This window comes from Heterocephalus glaber, unplaced genomic scaffold, assembly GCF_053883595.1.
Source record: "Heterocephalus glaber isolate CG9 unplaced genomic scaffold, H.glaber_assembly_v1.0 deba00001673, whole genome shotgun sequence".
Classification (NCBI taxonomy): Eukaryota; Metazoa; Chordata; class Mammalia; order Rodentia; family Bathyergidae; genus Heterocephalus; species Heterocephalus glaber.
Window position 1 is genome coordinate 7,590,751 of NW_028258410.1, and position 16,646 is coordinate 7,607,396.

The following is a 16,646-nucleotide window of genomic DNA, read 5'->3' on the forward strand; positions in this document are numbered from 1 at the left end:
TTGGCTTGTGTTTTTGTGAACTATTAGGCACACCCATATCTGTGTACCCGGAAGATGTCAGTGCTGCAGAGAAGGTGCTGGTGCCCATGTCCACCTCCTTTCTTCCCCAGCTGGTGCCCTGCTTTGTGCCAGAGTCGGTTTGGCCTCAGGAGTGACCAGGCTGGGTCTTTCTCACAGCCCTCAGTCCCATCCCAGTGAGTGAGCCTCTGGTTTTCTAGAATGGCTGACTGCATAGCTGTGGAGACACGGGGCGAGGAGAGGTGTGTGGAGAGCTGTGTATATACCTGAGGCCTGCAAGGCCTGAACGCTAAGCTACAATAGAACTTCTGGCCTTGTTCATGGGACACAGCAGGCTGAGACTTTGAACTTGGTTGCAGGCAGGATAGAGGGCCTGGACAGACAGATCCCAGCTGATCAGGATGTATAGTTGTCTTTCTGGGAGCTGAGAATGAGAAATGACCACAGCTTCAGATACTCTCAAAGTCATGTGGGCCTTCTTTTTTGTCTGTATCTTCCAGAGGGCAGGACTTTCCTTGGAAGCAATTCCTGCATCTTTGCTTCAGAATTGGGCCACTCTTTTTTTTTTTGGTACTGGGGATCGAACTTGGGACCTTGCGCTTGCGATGCAGGTGGTGGCACCACTGAGCTAAATCTCCAGCCTCTCAGAATTGGGCCACTCTTAATCCAGGTGGGCTGTGCTGCCTCCCCTGGTGCCAGTCACAGCATGAAGCTAGTACCTCTGAGATGCCTGCCAGCCAGGGTCCTTGCTCCTTATGCCGGGCAGAGTACTGCATGGGTGGCCTGGGACAGCTGAACCAGCTACAGTGTGTTCCCATGGGAGTTTTATGCCCAGGGCATGTGTAGCCCATCTCCTACCTTGTGGGAGCCCTGCCCTGGTTAGTGCCTCTGCTGAAATCCAATCCTACAGGCAGACGGTCCAGTCACTTGGGTATCTTCAGTCTCACTTGGGCTGCTGTGTCCTCTCTGCAGAAAGATCATGGACTCCGGGGAGCTGGACTTCTATCAGCACGACAAAGTCTGCTCCAATACCTGCCGCAGCACCAAAATTGACCTGTCAGGCGCCCGAGTGTCCCTGAGCAGCCCCACGTCTGCAGAGTACATCCCACTCACACCTGCTGCAGCTGATGGTAGGTGCGAGGGCCTCTTGCCCTTCAGTCTGTGTAGCTGTCCTAGCCAGACACAGTGGCACATGCCTGTAAATCCCAGACACTTGGGAGGCTGAGGAAGGAGAACTTCAGGTTCAAAGCCAGCTAGGGTAACTTCATGAAACTGTCTTAAAATTTTAATTTTTGTTGGGCCAGGCATTTAACTTAGTGGTGCTACACCTGCCTTGCAAGCGCAAGGTCCTGAGTTCGATCCCCAGTACAAAAAAAATTTTTTTTTTGTTTTGCTTTGTTTTGTTTTTTTGAGACAGAGTCTTACCGTGTAGTTCAGGCTGGCCTTTAACTCACTATGGAGCCCAGGATGGCATCGAACTCAATACAGTCCTCCTGCTTCAGCCTCCTAAGTGCAGTTATTACAAGCGTGTGCCACCATACCTGGCTCTGTCTCAAAAATTTTGTTTTATTTTATTTTTTTTAAAGATATACACATTGTTTAATCTAGCCACTTCAGTAATCAATTAGCAAGCTTCTTGGGGGAAGGGGAGGCTGAGTTGGAAAACTGATGTCTGCATGTGCATTTATTCTACTATAATTTATCAGAAAACACCAACAGCACAGGCGAGGAACAGTGGCTCTAGTTCTTTCTCTCTCTCTCTCTTTTTTTTTTTTTTTTGGTACCAGGGATTGAACTCACGACCTTGCGCTTGCGAAGCGGGCGCGGTGCCACTGAGCTAAATCCCCGGCTCTCTAGTTCTTTCTCTAGAAAGGTCTCTTCTGTAAGATGCCCACAGACTTGAGGGATGCTGACGACGTCAAGGGTGAGAAGCAAGGGTGAGAAGCCGGGACTGCCCCTCGCCCACCCGGTGGACCCCTCCACCTGCTCCAGGGAGGGTCCTCCCTCTGGGCACCTTCTCATTGTCCCATCCCTTTCACCAACGCATATCCCCATTTTGCATCCCTCAAGTCATAATACAGAGCATAATGCTGAGTCCTGAGAAGCCCGGGGACACTCAGGCAGCTGTAATTAGAGTGGCTGGCCATTGTTGGCTTGCCTCGGTTGAGTGGCTGTGGTTTATGGCAATCTGAAGGTGTCAGTGGTTAGCTCCTTTCTGGGTCAAAGCCCCAGGTTGGATGCTGGGGGAGTCAGGCAGAGCCCTTCCTGGGGTACTTTGGAGGCAGTGTAGAGAGGGGGCATTCAGGGTCCTGGTGGCCCGGCATAGATCCCCAGGCCACTACTTTACGACCCCCCAGCACACCCAGGGAAGGGTGCCCTATCAACCTCCAGGCAGATCCCACGGCCAGTCAAGTTAGCACTTACCCTAGACAGCATGGCTGCAAAGTCCCTTGGTTGGACTAGTGGATGTGTGTTTGCAATTCTGTGAAAACAGATGGCAAGGAGAGATTCAGATGTAGCCTTGGGAGGATCAGCAGGGCTTGCGGGGGTGTGGGAGCTACTCTGCAGAGTGACACCTGCGCTCCATCTTGCTTGTAGTGAATGGTTCGCCTGCCACCATCACCATAGAGACCTGCGAAGACCCCAGTGACTGGACGACAGCAATTGGAGGTACAACCTTGTGGATTTCTCACGAGCGCAGTTGGCCCATGGGGCAAGCCACTCATCCATTCCTGGCCCTGGTGGGGGTTAGGCTCTGGCCGCTGTGGTCCTGCGGACTTGAAGTAGAGGCTCAGTAACGTGTGTCTAGTGCTGTAACCTCCCTGGCCAGTACCCTTGCAGGTGTCCTTCTCCTCACTAGGGGCACCCTGAGCAGCAGTACTCTTCCTGCCCACCGAGTCCTCTCCTTTCTCACAGATGACACATTTGCTTTCTGGCGGGGACTGAAGGATGCTGGCCTGCTGGATGAGGTCATACAGGAGTTCCAGCAGGAACTGGAGGAGACTATGAAAGGTCTACAGCAGCGGGTGCAGGATCCTCCCCTGCAGCTCCGAGGTGAGGGGCCCCAAGTCTCCCTCTTGCCAGCTCCTGCCAGGCCCTGCTATGCAGCTGGGATGGAGGCCCAGCCTAGAGGCAAGACCTGGCTGTCCGGCAGTGGGAGGGTCACTTGGCGTGCATCCTAGGCTTTGTGGAGCGGGCTCCTCCTGCTGGCCCTATTCCCGAGGACCACATCCATCCCTGGGGTCTGGGCCCTCTGGGAGGGAGCCTGGGTTCTCATCAAGTGTTCATGTTGCTCCTTTAAGATGCTGTCCTCCTCAACAACATTGTACAGAATTTCGGCATGCTGGACCTGGTGAAAAAGGTGCTGGCCAGCCACAAGTGCCAGATGGACCGCTCAAGGGAGCAGTATGCCCGGGACCTGGCAGGTATGCCTGGCAATGTGCTGGGGGTTCAAGGAGCCTGTGGGCTCATCTCTCTGGCTGTGTCCACCGAGGTGGGAATAAGAGGAACCCAGGTGTCACATGCTGAAAGTCAGTAAAACTCAAATGACTGTGGCTGGACATTACCAGGCAGAATGTACAGGTTGTTATGTTCAGTGATCTTTCTGTGATGCCAAGAAGTTATTAAGAGAAATGACAGAAAAGTGAATAGGGCCACCTCTCACCCACCTACCCGGAGCTGGCCTTGCTTCTGTGGTGTTGTTTATTCCAGGCTTTGTGGTGTTGATACTCACGTGTTCACCATGTGTACACCACATATGCACCTTGTGGGCATGTAAACAGGCTCATTTCCCAGGCTGCTTTGGTGCCACAGCAACTCCCTGTGCAAAGGTTGTGACTGGCACATGCTAGAGTAGATAGGGAAGGTCTAGCACACGCACTTCCATCCGTGGAGTGGCAGCCCTGGGTCACCCAAGGCCCATCTGAGGCCCCAGCCTGCTGACCTCGCCCTCAGCCCCTGGCCTGGCCACTGTTAGGTCTTGGGCTGCCGGTGACAGGAAGACACCACCTGCCTGACTGTGTGTCTCCTGCAGCTCTGGAGCAGCAGTGTGATGAACACCGCCGCCGCGCCAAGGAGCTGAAGCACAAGTCCCAGCACCTCAGCAACGTGCTCATGACGCTGACCCCTGTCTCCCTGCCACCCCCCATGAAGCGGCCGCGGCTCGCACGCGCCACGTCTGGACCAGCCTCCATGGGCTCGCAGGTGCTCACCCAATCTGCACAGATCGCCCTCAGCCCAGGCGTGCCAGTGTCCCAGCTGACCAGCCTCCCACTTGGCAAAGTGGTGTCCACGCTGCCCTCAGCCATCCTGGGCAAGAGCTCCCCTCAGGTGCCCCCAGCCAGCTCACCGGCCTCTCCTCTGCTTGGGGGCTATACAGTCCTGGCCTCCTCAGGCTCCGCTTTCCCTAGCACAGTGGAGATCCACCCGGACGCGTCCAGTCTCACAGTCCTGAGCACGGCAGCCATGCAGGATGGCAGCACGGTGCTGAAAGTGGTCAGCCCACTGCAGCTGCTCACCCTGCCCAGCCTGGGCCCCGCCCTGCAGAATGTGGCCCAGGCGTCACCGGCAGGCAGCACAATTGTGACAGTGCCCACAGCGGCTGCCCCAGGGGCTGACGAGCACACAGCCACCATTGAGGTGTCTGCCATGGCAGAGGACCACGAGCAGAAATAGCCGGGAGAGAGGGAGCGGCCCCTCAGGGTGGACAGGGCTGGGTGCCTCTCCTCAGGCCGCTGCAGGCGGAGGCCACGGAGCTGGCTCAGCACCGGCAGGTCTCGTGGGCTGAACCAAAGAGAGGACTTGCCAGAAGACTCAAGAAAAAGAGGGACAGAAAGGTGCCAGCAACCTGAAAAATCGGTCTTCACCTTCTAAACTCCCTCCACTTTTTTCTTGGGAAATATATTTTCCATCTGTTGGTTATTGATACTGTTTACACATTGGCCTTGCACAGGAGCCAGGGGGATGATGACCAGAAGGCCTGGGTATAGCTAGGTGCATGCAGCAGAGGCAGGGGTGGCAGGCACTTGACACCCTGCAGGTGCTGGTGGCACCAGAGTCCAGCCAAGTCACTGAGGTCCTGGTGCCTGTGCCCTGCTGGGCCTGGCTTGGGGTCTGTGCCTGCTGGGGGGGACATAACTAACACATGTCTTGGGAAATGTACCCAAGTGTGGAAACCCATGGATCCTATGGATTTGGTTTCTTCCCACAGTTTTCTGTAGGTTGTGTGGCCAGCACCCCGCTCTTCTGCCTGTGGAAACATGGTCCCAGGGCTGGCCTGCTAGACCCAGCAGGTGCTCAGGTGGCCAAGAGGCCCTGCAGACCAAGTGAGGTCTGGGCACCACTGCACATGTGCTACAGGTGTTTTTACGTGAATTTCTTAGTAGGCTTCTAGAAAGAGTCAAATTTATAGCATTTTCAACCAAAACAATGCTGAGTGCCTAGGATTCCCAAGTGGACTATAGGGTGGCACTGGGCACCTGTGCATATGCACCTGGCTGGGTGTGGAGGTCCCGGGCTGCCACCTGCCTGAGGTGCCCTGGAGAGTCTGGCCATGTTCCTTCAGACTCAGGCTGGCTCAGATGGCTCCCTTGTGCAGCCTGCCGTTGGGACCCCCATGTTAGCTCTCAGCCCCCTGAGCCTCCCCTGGAGGTGGAGTTGAGTGCCTGGCCAGAGGGAGAGCCCCAGGGCACCAGAAGAGGCTGCCCAGGGCAGGGCAGGGCAGGGCCAACTGGGACAGGTGTGCTCTGTGAAGGCTATCTGCTGGTGGTTTGCAGATCTAGGTTTGGGCTTTTAAGGAACACTGGCAAGGGCCGTTCTCTGGGCCTCAGCTCCTAGGGCCACCCACTTCAGGGAACAGGAAGCCCAGGTTGCTCGCAGAGTGTGACTTAGGACAGTCCAAGGGCCAGCTCTCTGTGGACCCTCCTGCTGGCTTTATGTCAGCCAAGGGCCTTTCTCCGGAGGCCCTCTCAGCAGGGGGCACCGTTCCTCTGCACTGTGCTAGAGGGCACTAGGTGTTCCTTTGTCCATCCATCTGTCCCTTGGGTGTCCAGGCTCCACCTCCGCATCTGTGCTCTGACCAGGGCCCTGTCTGCCTCCCCACCCCACATCAAACTACTGAAGTTCTGTTTCTTGTTTTCCTTCTGTTACATCATTGTTTGCTGTTGTTGTGAATCAACTGGTTTCAGCATGATGTTTACCTGTTTGTGACCTACTCCTTTTATAAAACTCATTTTTATTCAAATTGTGAGTCTTGTTACATGCAGCAGTGTGACCCTGCCAGGAGGGGCCGGCAGGCGTGGGCACTGTGCAGACCCAGTTAGAGACAGCGTCACCGATGAAACACCTGTTGCCCTGGGCACCAGGGACCTTCCGGGGAGTACCCAAGGTGCTCTCTACATTTTGGGCTGTGGTCAGTTTCCTTTCGTGTAAGGGCCCTACTTCTTAGTCCATGGAGGTGCTGGACCATAAAGGTAATTGTAGAGCCATATAAAAATAAACCCCAAACCAGCTCCAGAATTAATTTCACCCCCTTCTCAGTGCCCCCAAGGCTGCCCAGACATCTGCTGCCAGCCGGTCTTCCTTGGCTGCTCCTGAAAGGGGGGCAGGGGCTGGGCAGTGTGCCCACCTGACTCAGCTGCCTCCTGCTGGCTGCTCAGGGCTGCTGGCCTTCTGTACCCCAGTTCTGCCTGGGGGCCTCAGCCACGTGCAGTCACAGGTGTTCGTGCTGCCTTGGTTTGGTTCCTGAGAATGTAGGACTGATTTGGTTTTACAGAAGGGCGGGAGCTTTTCTCAGTGCCTGCCTGGAGGCACCCTTGGGAAGGGCAGTGTTTCCCACTTTGTATGTTGTTTTGCAAGTATCTGCTTGGTACTTTGACTTAAAATAAAAGCATTTTTTGTAATCTCTGCATCTGTCTCATAATGAAAGACTGTGGAGAGAACCAAATTAAATGTAAAAACAAGTTGAGTGGGGTGGTACACGTCTGTAATTCCAGCTACTTGGATGCCGAGACAGGAGGATCACAAGGTTGAGGTCAGCCTGGGCAGCTTAGTAAGAACCTGCCACAAGATGAAGAAAGGGCCAGGGAGTGGTACTCGGTGGTAGGGTGCTTGTCTAACGTGTGAGACACCAGTTCAATCCCCTGCATCGCAAAAAAGTTTTTAAAGACTTGTAAAAACACACCTTCTTGGACAGTGCCATCCTGGTCCAGTTTCTTCACACACATGCATGCTTTGTCCTTTCCAGGTGTGGTCTGGGGCCCCCGGACACTTTGTAAGTGTCCCGAGGTCACGGAGTTTTCAAAACAGCAGGTGCCATTTGTTTTGTGTTTTCTTTTTGGTACCGGGGATGGAACTTGGGACCTTGTGCTTTTGAGGCAGGCACCGGAACCACTGAGCTAAATACCTGGCCCAGCAGGGGCCATTTGGTTTCTTTCTGCCAAGGAGAGGCCCCAGCTGCCTCCTTGGGTCTGTGCTGCACCACGCCGGAGGCCGGGCAGCTCCTGGACAACAGCAGCGCATTGCTCCAGTCCTGGAGTCTGGAGCCCAGGGCCAAGGCAGACACTGTGGGTGAGGGTCTCGTGGCTCTTCTGAACTTCACAGAGGGTGAGTCCAGCCCAAGCCACCAGCCCTGTCCCACCCAAAAGCTGGAGTCCCAGCCGCCTCCAGCAGAGGGCAGGGAAAGGCCATGAAGCCAGGCGTCCGCACGGCCCAGGGCTTCCCCGCCCGGAGCTCCAACCAGTCTTGCCCAGCGCTGTGCCCTGCTCTGGTGCCCTGTCCCCGAGACTCCATGGCAGGCCTCACACGGCCTGGGAGCACAGGTGGCAGCTGCCGTGTCGTGCCACTCCCCAGAGTGGCCCTGTCTCAAGACAGTGCCATCCCCTTGAGGTGGGCATTGCTGGGGTCCATGCTGAGGACCTGCCCTTCTGATGCGGTTCTTTGTCACACGCACGCTGCTTGGCAGTAAGGAGCTCCCTGCACCAAGGCCCTCGAGCACGTTCACCCTCGGTCACGCCCTCCGTCGCTCACCTCCTCTCACCCTGCAGGGCACAGCAGGGCAGAGCTTGGCAGGTCTTAGGGCTGGGTCAGTGGTTAGACAGACATGGTTGACGTGGCCTTTTGCTCTGCTTTTCAAACAAGTGTGAATGTAGTGTGTTTCCATGCCAACTAGGAGGTGATACCTCACGTTTTCTTTAGATATGGAGGAATGGAACTGAATGAGTTTTTATTTTTTAGGATAGTTTAATCCTTTTGTATTTATTGCAATTATTGATCTATAGTATATTTGGATGTATGTCTCATGAAGTTGTCCTATAGGCTGGAGTATTTGTGAGGAATTTTCTTTTCTTTTTTTCCCCACTACTGGGGATTGAACCTAGGAGCATTCTATCACTGAACCATTTTTATTTTTAATTTGAGATAGGGTCTGGCTGAATTGCCTAGGCTGGGCTCAAACTTGTAATCCTCCTGCTTCAGCCTCCCTCAGTGAGGGGATTACAGGCATGTGCCACTATAATGAGCGTGTGTGTGTGTGTGTGCATGTGCACGTGGAGTGCTGGGGATCACCAGAGCCACATACATACTAGGCCAGGGCTCTGCTACAGAGCTTCACAGCAGCTCAGAAATTTTCTTGGCTTGCATTTTCTTCTGGATTAGACTCTTTGCCTTTGTTGTTTTATTTTTTGTTTTTTTTCTGTTGTTGTTGTACTGGAGAGTGAACCCAGGGAGCACAAGCTACATCTCCAGTCTCTTTTCATACAGAGTTCTGCCAAATTGTGCATCTGGTGTTAAACTTGCAGTACTTCTGCCTCAGCCTCCTAAGTAAGTAGCTGGATTGCAGGTGTGCACTGTGGTGTCCAGCACTTTTTACCTTTCCTTTCCTTCTTCTCTCCCTACACTGAGGACAACTCTTGACTTTCTTCTTTTGTGTGCTGGCTTTAAGCATCCACAAATCCTCTCACCTTCCTCCCACAGAAGTTGAGGTTGAATTTCCCTCCTCTTGGGCTGGCCTGACTCACTGGATTTTTTTTTTTTTTTGGTACTGGGGATTGAACACCGGAACCTTGTGCTTTCGAGGCAGGTGGTGGAACCACTGAGCTAAATCCCTGGCCCAGAAAATGTAAGTTTTTAAGTAGAAAACACAAGTACTGGTGTCTATGTTATGTTTAGATAGTTTTAATTCACATAAAATCTAAAATGTCAGGCTATCAATGCCTGACACTTAAGTAAAAGCAACATCAAAAACATCATCGTGTTCTTACCAAAATTAATAAAAGTTTAGACATAAAAACTTCTAGTTAAGCTAGGCATGGAAGCGCATGCCTGTAATTCCAGCACTCTGGAGGCTGGGGCAGGAGGATTACCACCAAGTTTGAGGCCAGCCTGAGCTACATAGTGAGACCCTGTCTCAACAAAACAAAACAAAACAAACTTCTAGTTAAAATTTTTAAGTCAAGGCCAGGGATTTAGCTCAGTGGTTTCATCACCAGCCTCGCAAGCACAAGGTCTGAGTTTGATCCCTGGTACCCCCCCAAAAAAACAAAACAAAAACAAGAAAAATGTTTTTAAGTCATAAAATACCATGCCAAAGGATTTTATCAACTTCTTTCCAGAACACAACTATCTTTCTTTAGTGGGGATAGTTTGGTAAATAGGCCAGAATTTTATAAGACCATGGGTCTTGGCTTTTCCCTCTTCATCAGGAGTCATTTTGTTAGGACTAAATGATGGCCATATGGTGTTTCAAACATGAACAGGAAACAAATGAGTCAGCTTCTAAATATGAAAAGCAAACTATAACATAAATAAGGAACTAAGGAATGGAAGGAAATATTTCAGTAAGCGCAGAAACGACATGATGATCCTGTCATAGGCCTTTGCATCTTTTTAATCTCCTAATAAATTTAGCCACTAACTGGAAAAAGGTCACCCCTCAGAGAGTGCTGTGAGGTTTTCAGGTTGCTGGACGCTTTCCATCTTCTCCTCATCTCTTGATTCTATGCAGTTTATTCTCTACATTCAACACAGTTCAGTATCCATCTTCACACAACACCTCAGTGTGCCTGAATTCATCCAAGATATTAGGAGAAATCATCTGCTAAGATTAGCTGTAGCTGTCCGTAGTTGCAGTTGCAAGCTATGGAAGGTACAAATCATGGAAAGCAGAGCCTGAGCAGTAACTGCTGGGGCAAGGTGGCTCCTGAGGAAGCAACATGGGTCGATCTTCCTGCCTCTTTGGTGGTCCCCTCTTACTATTCAGTCTGTACTGTGGCAGAACTCACAGTGGTAACCTCCAAAGCTTTGTTGAAAAATGTGGCAGAGCTCACACCAGCTTTTCTCTTCTCCCAGCTGAGGACCCGCCCGTGTTGGACCTGAGCTGCCCTGTTGGGGTGACCACAGAGAAATGCAGATGGGTGCTCAGGTGCCCCACGGCTGTGGTGCCGGTGCCAGGTGGAGTGAGGAGCCTTCAGGGGAGTCCAGCTGCAGAATTCCCATCTTCTGGCCCAGTAGACCAGCATCCTGGGGCCAGCTGTCCCCTGAATTTGTTGTGCCCTGTGGCCCCTGTGAGCATCATGAGGTTGTGCTGTGCACTGGGTTTGGGTCACTTTTCACATAGCCAAACTGACACACAGCCACACACTGCATCTGTCAGCAACTTCCCCTCCAAGCCAGTGTTAATACTGCCGGCCTGAGGGATCCGACCTGGGCAGGGGAGATGCCACCGGAAAGGTGACTGCTCTGTTGGCACGAGGGATGGCGTGGAGCTCTTCTCCCTGCTGTGGCGTTTACAAAAGGCAGTCTGGACTTGGCCGTGGCCAGGGCTCATGGCTTTCTCCAGGTTGGATTCTGTGAGTCTGATTGAGGTCCCTGCACCAAAAGATAAGATGAGTGTGAGGGTTCTGACTTTCAGCCCCTGCCCTGAACGGTCGTGCTGCTGAGCGGGTAAAGTAGACTGCATTGCAGGTCCTGTCAGATCCTGTCCTGACTCCATGAAAGATCGGGTGGGCTGCACCGTGGGCTCGTAACCCAGCCAGAGGACAGGCCAAGCAGAGCACCCATGGCACGCCGAGGTCTGCCCCTGGGCTACCGCCAGCTGCCATGTTTATTCTCTGTTTTTTGGTACCAGGGATTGAACTTGGGACCTTGCGCCTGCAAGGCAGGCAGTGGCCATGTTTATTCTTGATATGCAGTGATAGTGATTGTACAGTGAGGTATCTGAGCTGGCAGCCACATGCATATCCACATGCATGCACACATACATGTACTGCTCCAAAACAAGCACCCAGGGGAATGCAGAGCATTTCATTGTACTGTTGGGGAGTCTTGATGACGTATGGGAAGCTGTAGCTCCGATCAAGGAGAGGACATTGCCTTGTTCCTCTGTCCAGTCACTCCTACCTGGGATTCATCACCTTTCTGTTGTTGGGACAAAATATCTTACATACACAAGGTTGCCTGACTCCAAGGCAGAAACATCATGGTATGCTGGGCCCAGTGGCATAGGCCTATAATCTCAGCACTCGGGGCTGAGGCAGGAGGATCAGCACAAGTTCGAGGCCAGCCTAGCCTACATAGCAAGACCCTGTCTCAAACAACAACAACAAGAAACATTGTGGCGGAGGGAAGATACCCCACCTCATAGTAACCAGGAAGTTGAGTGAGAGAGAAAGAGCCCAAGCAAAGGTATATCCTTCAGAGACAGCCTCCAGTCCAACTTCCTCCAACTAGGCCCTGCCACCTAATGGCCCATTCAGCAATGAACTCAGTGAGTTGTCCATTGATAAAGTTAGCATCCTTGCAATCCAGTCACCTCTCGGGAGTCTTTTAGTCTAATCCACCAGACAATCAGGATTACCCATCACACACCTCAGCAACCATGACCTGGTTCCTGAGCTTCATGTAATGGAACAGTACATTAAAAACTCTTGTGTATTTGGCTTCTCTCAGGATAATGATTTTGAAATTCCTCCATTCTTTCACGTTTATCAGTCATGGTTTTTTTCCTGAGTAGTATTTCATTGAACAAATGCACCATAACTGGTCTGGTTGCCTGGGGATGGGCATTTAAGTTGTGTCCAGATTGTGGCTGCTGTGAATGAAGCTGCAAGAAGCACTGGTATGGACCGTCAGCATCCGACCACAGAAGGAGGGTCTCCACTCAGGCACATTTCTCCTCCCGAGGGTGCATGTGTAGGAGACTTCCTGGTCATACTCATTTAGTTTTGTCAGAAACTTCTAAGCTTGTCACACCAGCTCACGTTTACCCAGTGCCACAGCAGAGCTCAGGTGATCTTGCTCCCCCAACCCCTCATTCTAGGTGCGAAGTGGGATCTCACAGGGCTCTGACTGACAGCTCCCACAAGGCTTCATGTTGTTGAGCCCTTTGCTGCTTTCACTCATTTGTGTGTATCCTTTTTCTCACGTGAAGTGTCTGCTCAGATATTTTTATCTATCTGTCATCTATTTATTATTTATTTTGAGACAGGGTCAGGCCGGCCTCAAACTCACTAGGTAACCCAGTCTGGCCATGAACTCACAGGGATCCTTCTGCCTGCAGCCTTCCGAGTGCTGAGATTATAGGTGTGCACCACCAAGCCCAGCTATATTTTATTTATTTTTAAAACTGGACTTAATTTTGAATTTTAAGATTTAAAAAAAACTCAGGCTAGCAGTGTGGCTTAGTGATAGACTTGATACCAGCCACAAAAATAAATAATTCTGCTTACCATGGGCCAGATATGTGTATTTCTACTATATTTTCTCCCAGCCAGTGGCTTGCCTTTTCATTTATTTTTCTCATGGATGTCTTGGAGAGCAAAAACATTTTGATACTGACTGTTTCTGTCTTTCATTCCTTGCTTACCCATGATGTGAAGACTGCAGTTGTCTTAGTTACTTTTCTCTCATTGCTGAGACAAAATAGCTGACACCTAAAGTTAAAGGGGGGAAGGTTTATTTAGCTCACAGTTTGTGGAGCTTTCAGTCCATAATTGGCTGGTTCCAAGGCAGAGTGGCACGGCAGAGGGCATTGCAGAGGAGAAGCAGCTCATGGCGTGTAGAAGGCAGCAGAGCAACAAGGGAGGACCACAGCTTCTTCATCCCTTTATCTTATCCAGGCTGCTTAGGGCGGGCAGCGCTCACATCCTTAATCCTAGGGCCCTCAGTCCTACATTGCACCATGAATCAATCCCAGAGTCAAACGTGCTACATCCAGCCACCTCTGACTGGGGACATTGAGACACGAGCGGTGACAGGTGTTCTCTCCCCTCTCACTTTGATGTCCAGATGAGCCCTCCCTAGTTGATTTGTGTGCAAGGTGAGGTAGGGGTGGAGGATCATTCTCCTCAAACTTTTATTTGGTCATTCCAGCCCCATTCGTTGAGGACACCCATCTCTGCTTGGGCCCTGGAAGAGCCCCTGACCTCGTATGTGGGTTTGGTATTTTTGGAATTTTTTTTTGAAGGGGGGTTTGGTACCGGGGATCCAACTCGGGCCCTTGCACCTGCGAGGCAGGTGGCAGAACCACTGAGCTAAATCCCCTGCCCCTGTATGTGGGTTTGTGATGACCACCAAACCCTGTGGCTGTGTGTGGGCTCTGGCAGCTTTCTGGAAGCTTTAGATCACAGGGAGGAACCTTCACCAGTCCGGCAGCTGGAGGGACTTACCAGGAACGACCACGCAATCATTAATTTCCTTTTCGGGCTGATCCTAGAGGTGCCAGGTAGGAGCTGGGTGCTGCTGGTGGGAGGACTTGCCTCGGAGGTAACAGGGCTGGTAGCACAGTCCAGGGTGCGGCCAGAGGCCAGGAGAGTACGCGCGAAGCTCTCAAGGCACCTCTCTGGGTTCCAGGGAGGGCAGGCAGACAAGGGCTGCAGCGGGAAGGGAGGACGTGCCTGTCCTCCAGCCTTGGCTTCCTCCTCTGGGTGCAGCTGCCCCTGGAGGGTGAGAGGACCCAGTGCCCGGAGCGCCATGCCTTGGCAGTCCCAGCCCCAGCAGAGGAAGCTCCTCCGCCCTTGCTTGGAATGCGGCCACAGTCCTGCTCAAGCTGGGAAGCGCCTGCCCACCCTGCCCTTCCTCATCCTGAGAGTGGCCCCTCTTCTGGGCTTTCTGCAGAGCGGGCTGTGGGGGCCACTGAGAGGCAGCGAGCCCTTGAGGACACCTCCAGGGTGACCTTGGGTAGGGTCTGGTCAAGCCACAAGTTTGGTGGAGGGTGGGGCAGTGGGGTGCAGGGGGCAGGAAAGGCCGAGCCCCTGTGGCTTCTTATGCCCCACCAAGGCCCTTTGCAGTGCACGATGAGCTTCATCAGGGTCTTCAGTTCCCCCCACCCCAGGGCTCCTGATCTGAGGGCAACAGGTGGGCTTCAGAGTCGGGTGGTGTGAGGTGGCAGAGATGCTCCAGGGACAGGGCTGGGTGAGACTATCTGGGAGGACCAGGGGCCTAGACACTTCCTGGACAAGCCGTGCTCATCTGATCCACCTGGTGGAGATGGAGCCCTCACTAGCCCAGAGCAGGGGCTGAGTGAGCTGGGGTTTCTGAAGCATTGCAAGATCTGGAATCCCACTTCACCCCACCGTGCTCACTATCTACATCAGGGGCACTCCAGCTGGCGCCAGGCCTCCTGGGAGGGCTGGTTACAGTCCAGGGGCCAAGATGGTGCAGGCTCTTCTGTATGGCGAGGAAGGAATTGTCCATTGCACACTCGGTAGTAAGTGATAAGCAGCTACATTTATTGAAGAGGGCCCGGAAGGTGGCATCAGGACCTGGAGAGCAAAAGGGGAAGAGGACCGTGATAACCCAGGCTTTCAGAATGCGAAGCCCAGAAGCCTCTGACTTTGGCTGCCTCTTCCTGAGCCTCTCACTGGTGTCGGGGCCCTGCTGCCTAGGGCGTGGCAATCTCTTAGGCTGCTGCCGTTTTATTTTGTACCTCCTTTAAGAAAATGGAAGCTCCTTTGTTCTAACTGGACTAGGAGGGCACAGGTGTGGGGCTGCTGCTAGGACAACTGGGACCAGCTGCCTCACAGGTAAGCTGCCGCCCGGCCCCCGGCCCCAGGGACCTCCCACCCTGCTCTGATACTGGTGAGCAGTCTGGGCTTCCCAGCAGGCTCCCAGGGCGCAGAGGGCGGGCAAGGCTGAGGCCCTGTGGCCTGAGGAGCACCCCCAGGAGATGAAGCTGAGGTCCTGGGCAGATAATTTGCTTCTTTTTAATTTGATAAAATGTAAACAAATACACAGAATTTGCAAACATAGGATAAAAAATTGCACATTTAAAAAATTAGATTCTGGCCAGGGCTTTAGTTCAGTGGTGCCTCGCCTGCCTGGCAAGCACAAGGTCCTGAGTTTGATTCCCAGTACTGGAAAAAAAATAAATAAAAAATAAAGATTCATAATTGCTTATATTTGCTCTATTTGCATTATGTGTGTGTTTCTTTTCTTTTCTTTTTTTTTTTTTGGTACAGGGATTGAACTCAGGACCTTGTGTTCTGCCACTGAGCTGCATCCACCCTTCCTTTATTTCTCGCGACAGGCTCTCCATGTGCAGTCGAGGACAACCTTGAACTCGCTGTAGTATGCACCACTGTGCTGGGTTTGTTTTCTACTTTCCTCTTAGTAAGGGCCTGCAGGCTCTGTTGCTCCTGTCTGACCTGCCACCTGAGGACCTTTCTGAAGAGCGCAGAGCAGCCAAGGAGCCTCCCTGTTTGGGTCTGCGTGGCCCTGTGATGTGCTGGGCTCCCAAGTCCGGCAGGAGGGCCGCGTCCTCTCAGGTGGTTGCTGCAGGTCTCGAGGGCCACCTGTCTGCCTCCGGTGCTGCAGACCCTATGGCTTGGCGCGGCAGTGTCTGGAAGGCGCCTGGGTGGTGCCGCCTCCCAGCGGTGTTAGTCCTTCTGTGTTCCTGAGCCAAGCTCATCATGGCTCAGAGGCAGGGAGGTTGCAGCGCTTCTGGGTTGTCGGGGGACTGGAGTCTGCATCACCTCAATTCCCAGCCCGTAGCATCTGCTGGGGTGGGAAGTGCAGGGTGCTTTCTCCAGGCCTGGGTTCCCAGAAGACAGGGTGAGCTTTACTGGGCCAGGAAGCTCCTCCAAAGCAGAGGAGAACAGCTTGGGCCAGTTGTGTGAGCCACCTACATGACACAGTGGAAGACACTGCTGAGGCCAAGGGGCTGGGAGTGGCTGGGTCCAGGGAAGAGTCTGGGTTCAGGAAGGACGCCAGCTGGATCAGCAAGATCTGGGGGCCAGAGAGATGAGGACAGTCTGGCTGAGTCAGCTGAGAGGCCAGAGAGCCGCCCACAGCAACCTCCTGGCCCTGTGCACAGGCTGCGGGCTCTACCCGAGATGGTGAGTTTACCTGTCATTTCCACTTGGGTAAGGACGCACATTCTGTAAAAAAACTGGGTGCAAAGCTAAGAAAGGAGTAAGTCTCCCACCTGCTCCAGACACGCAGTTCACTGCTGATTTCTGTGCTTTATATATTTTAAATTACTTTTGTACTCAAGGTGTATTGTGCACCTTGATTTTCTTCTTTTTCTTTTGGTACTGGGGATCGAACTTGGGTCCTTGTGCTTGCGGCAGCAGGCGGCGAAACCACTGAGCTAAATCCCCAGCCCTTGATTCTCTTCTTATGCAAAGTATCTTGGA

At 52.8% G+C, this 16,646-nt stretch overlaps 1 protein-coding gene across 4 annotated transcripts in view; it reads left to right on the plus strand.

Annotated features, from left to right (window-relative positions):
• The window catches only part of Gmeb2 (glucocorticoid modulatory element binding protein 2), a 34,113-nt gene extending 27,192 nt beyond the window's left edge, over positions 1-6,921 (plus strand). For all 4 annotated transcript variants that reach the window (XM_004841082.3, XM_021255253.2, XM_004841084.3 and 1 more), the window contains 5 exons: positions 991-1,148; positions 2,617-2,688; positions 2,935-3,072; positions 3,321-3,443; positions 4,052-6,921. In XM_004841082.3, the coding sequence (XP_004841139.1) occupies positions 991-1,148; positions 2,617-2,688; positions 2,935-3,072; positions 3,321-3,443; positions 4,052-4,692 (1,132 nt within the window). In that variant the 3' untranslated portion in view covers positions 4,693-6,921. The remainder of the gene's footprint in view (positions 1-990; positions 1,149-2,616; positions 2,689-2,934; positions 3,073-3,320; positions 3,444-4,051) is intronic.
• Positions 6,922-16,646: the final 9,725 nt, after the last annotated feature.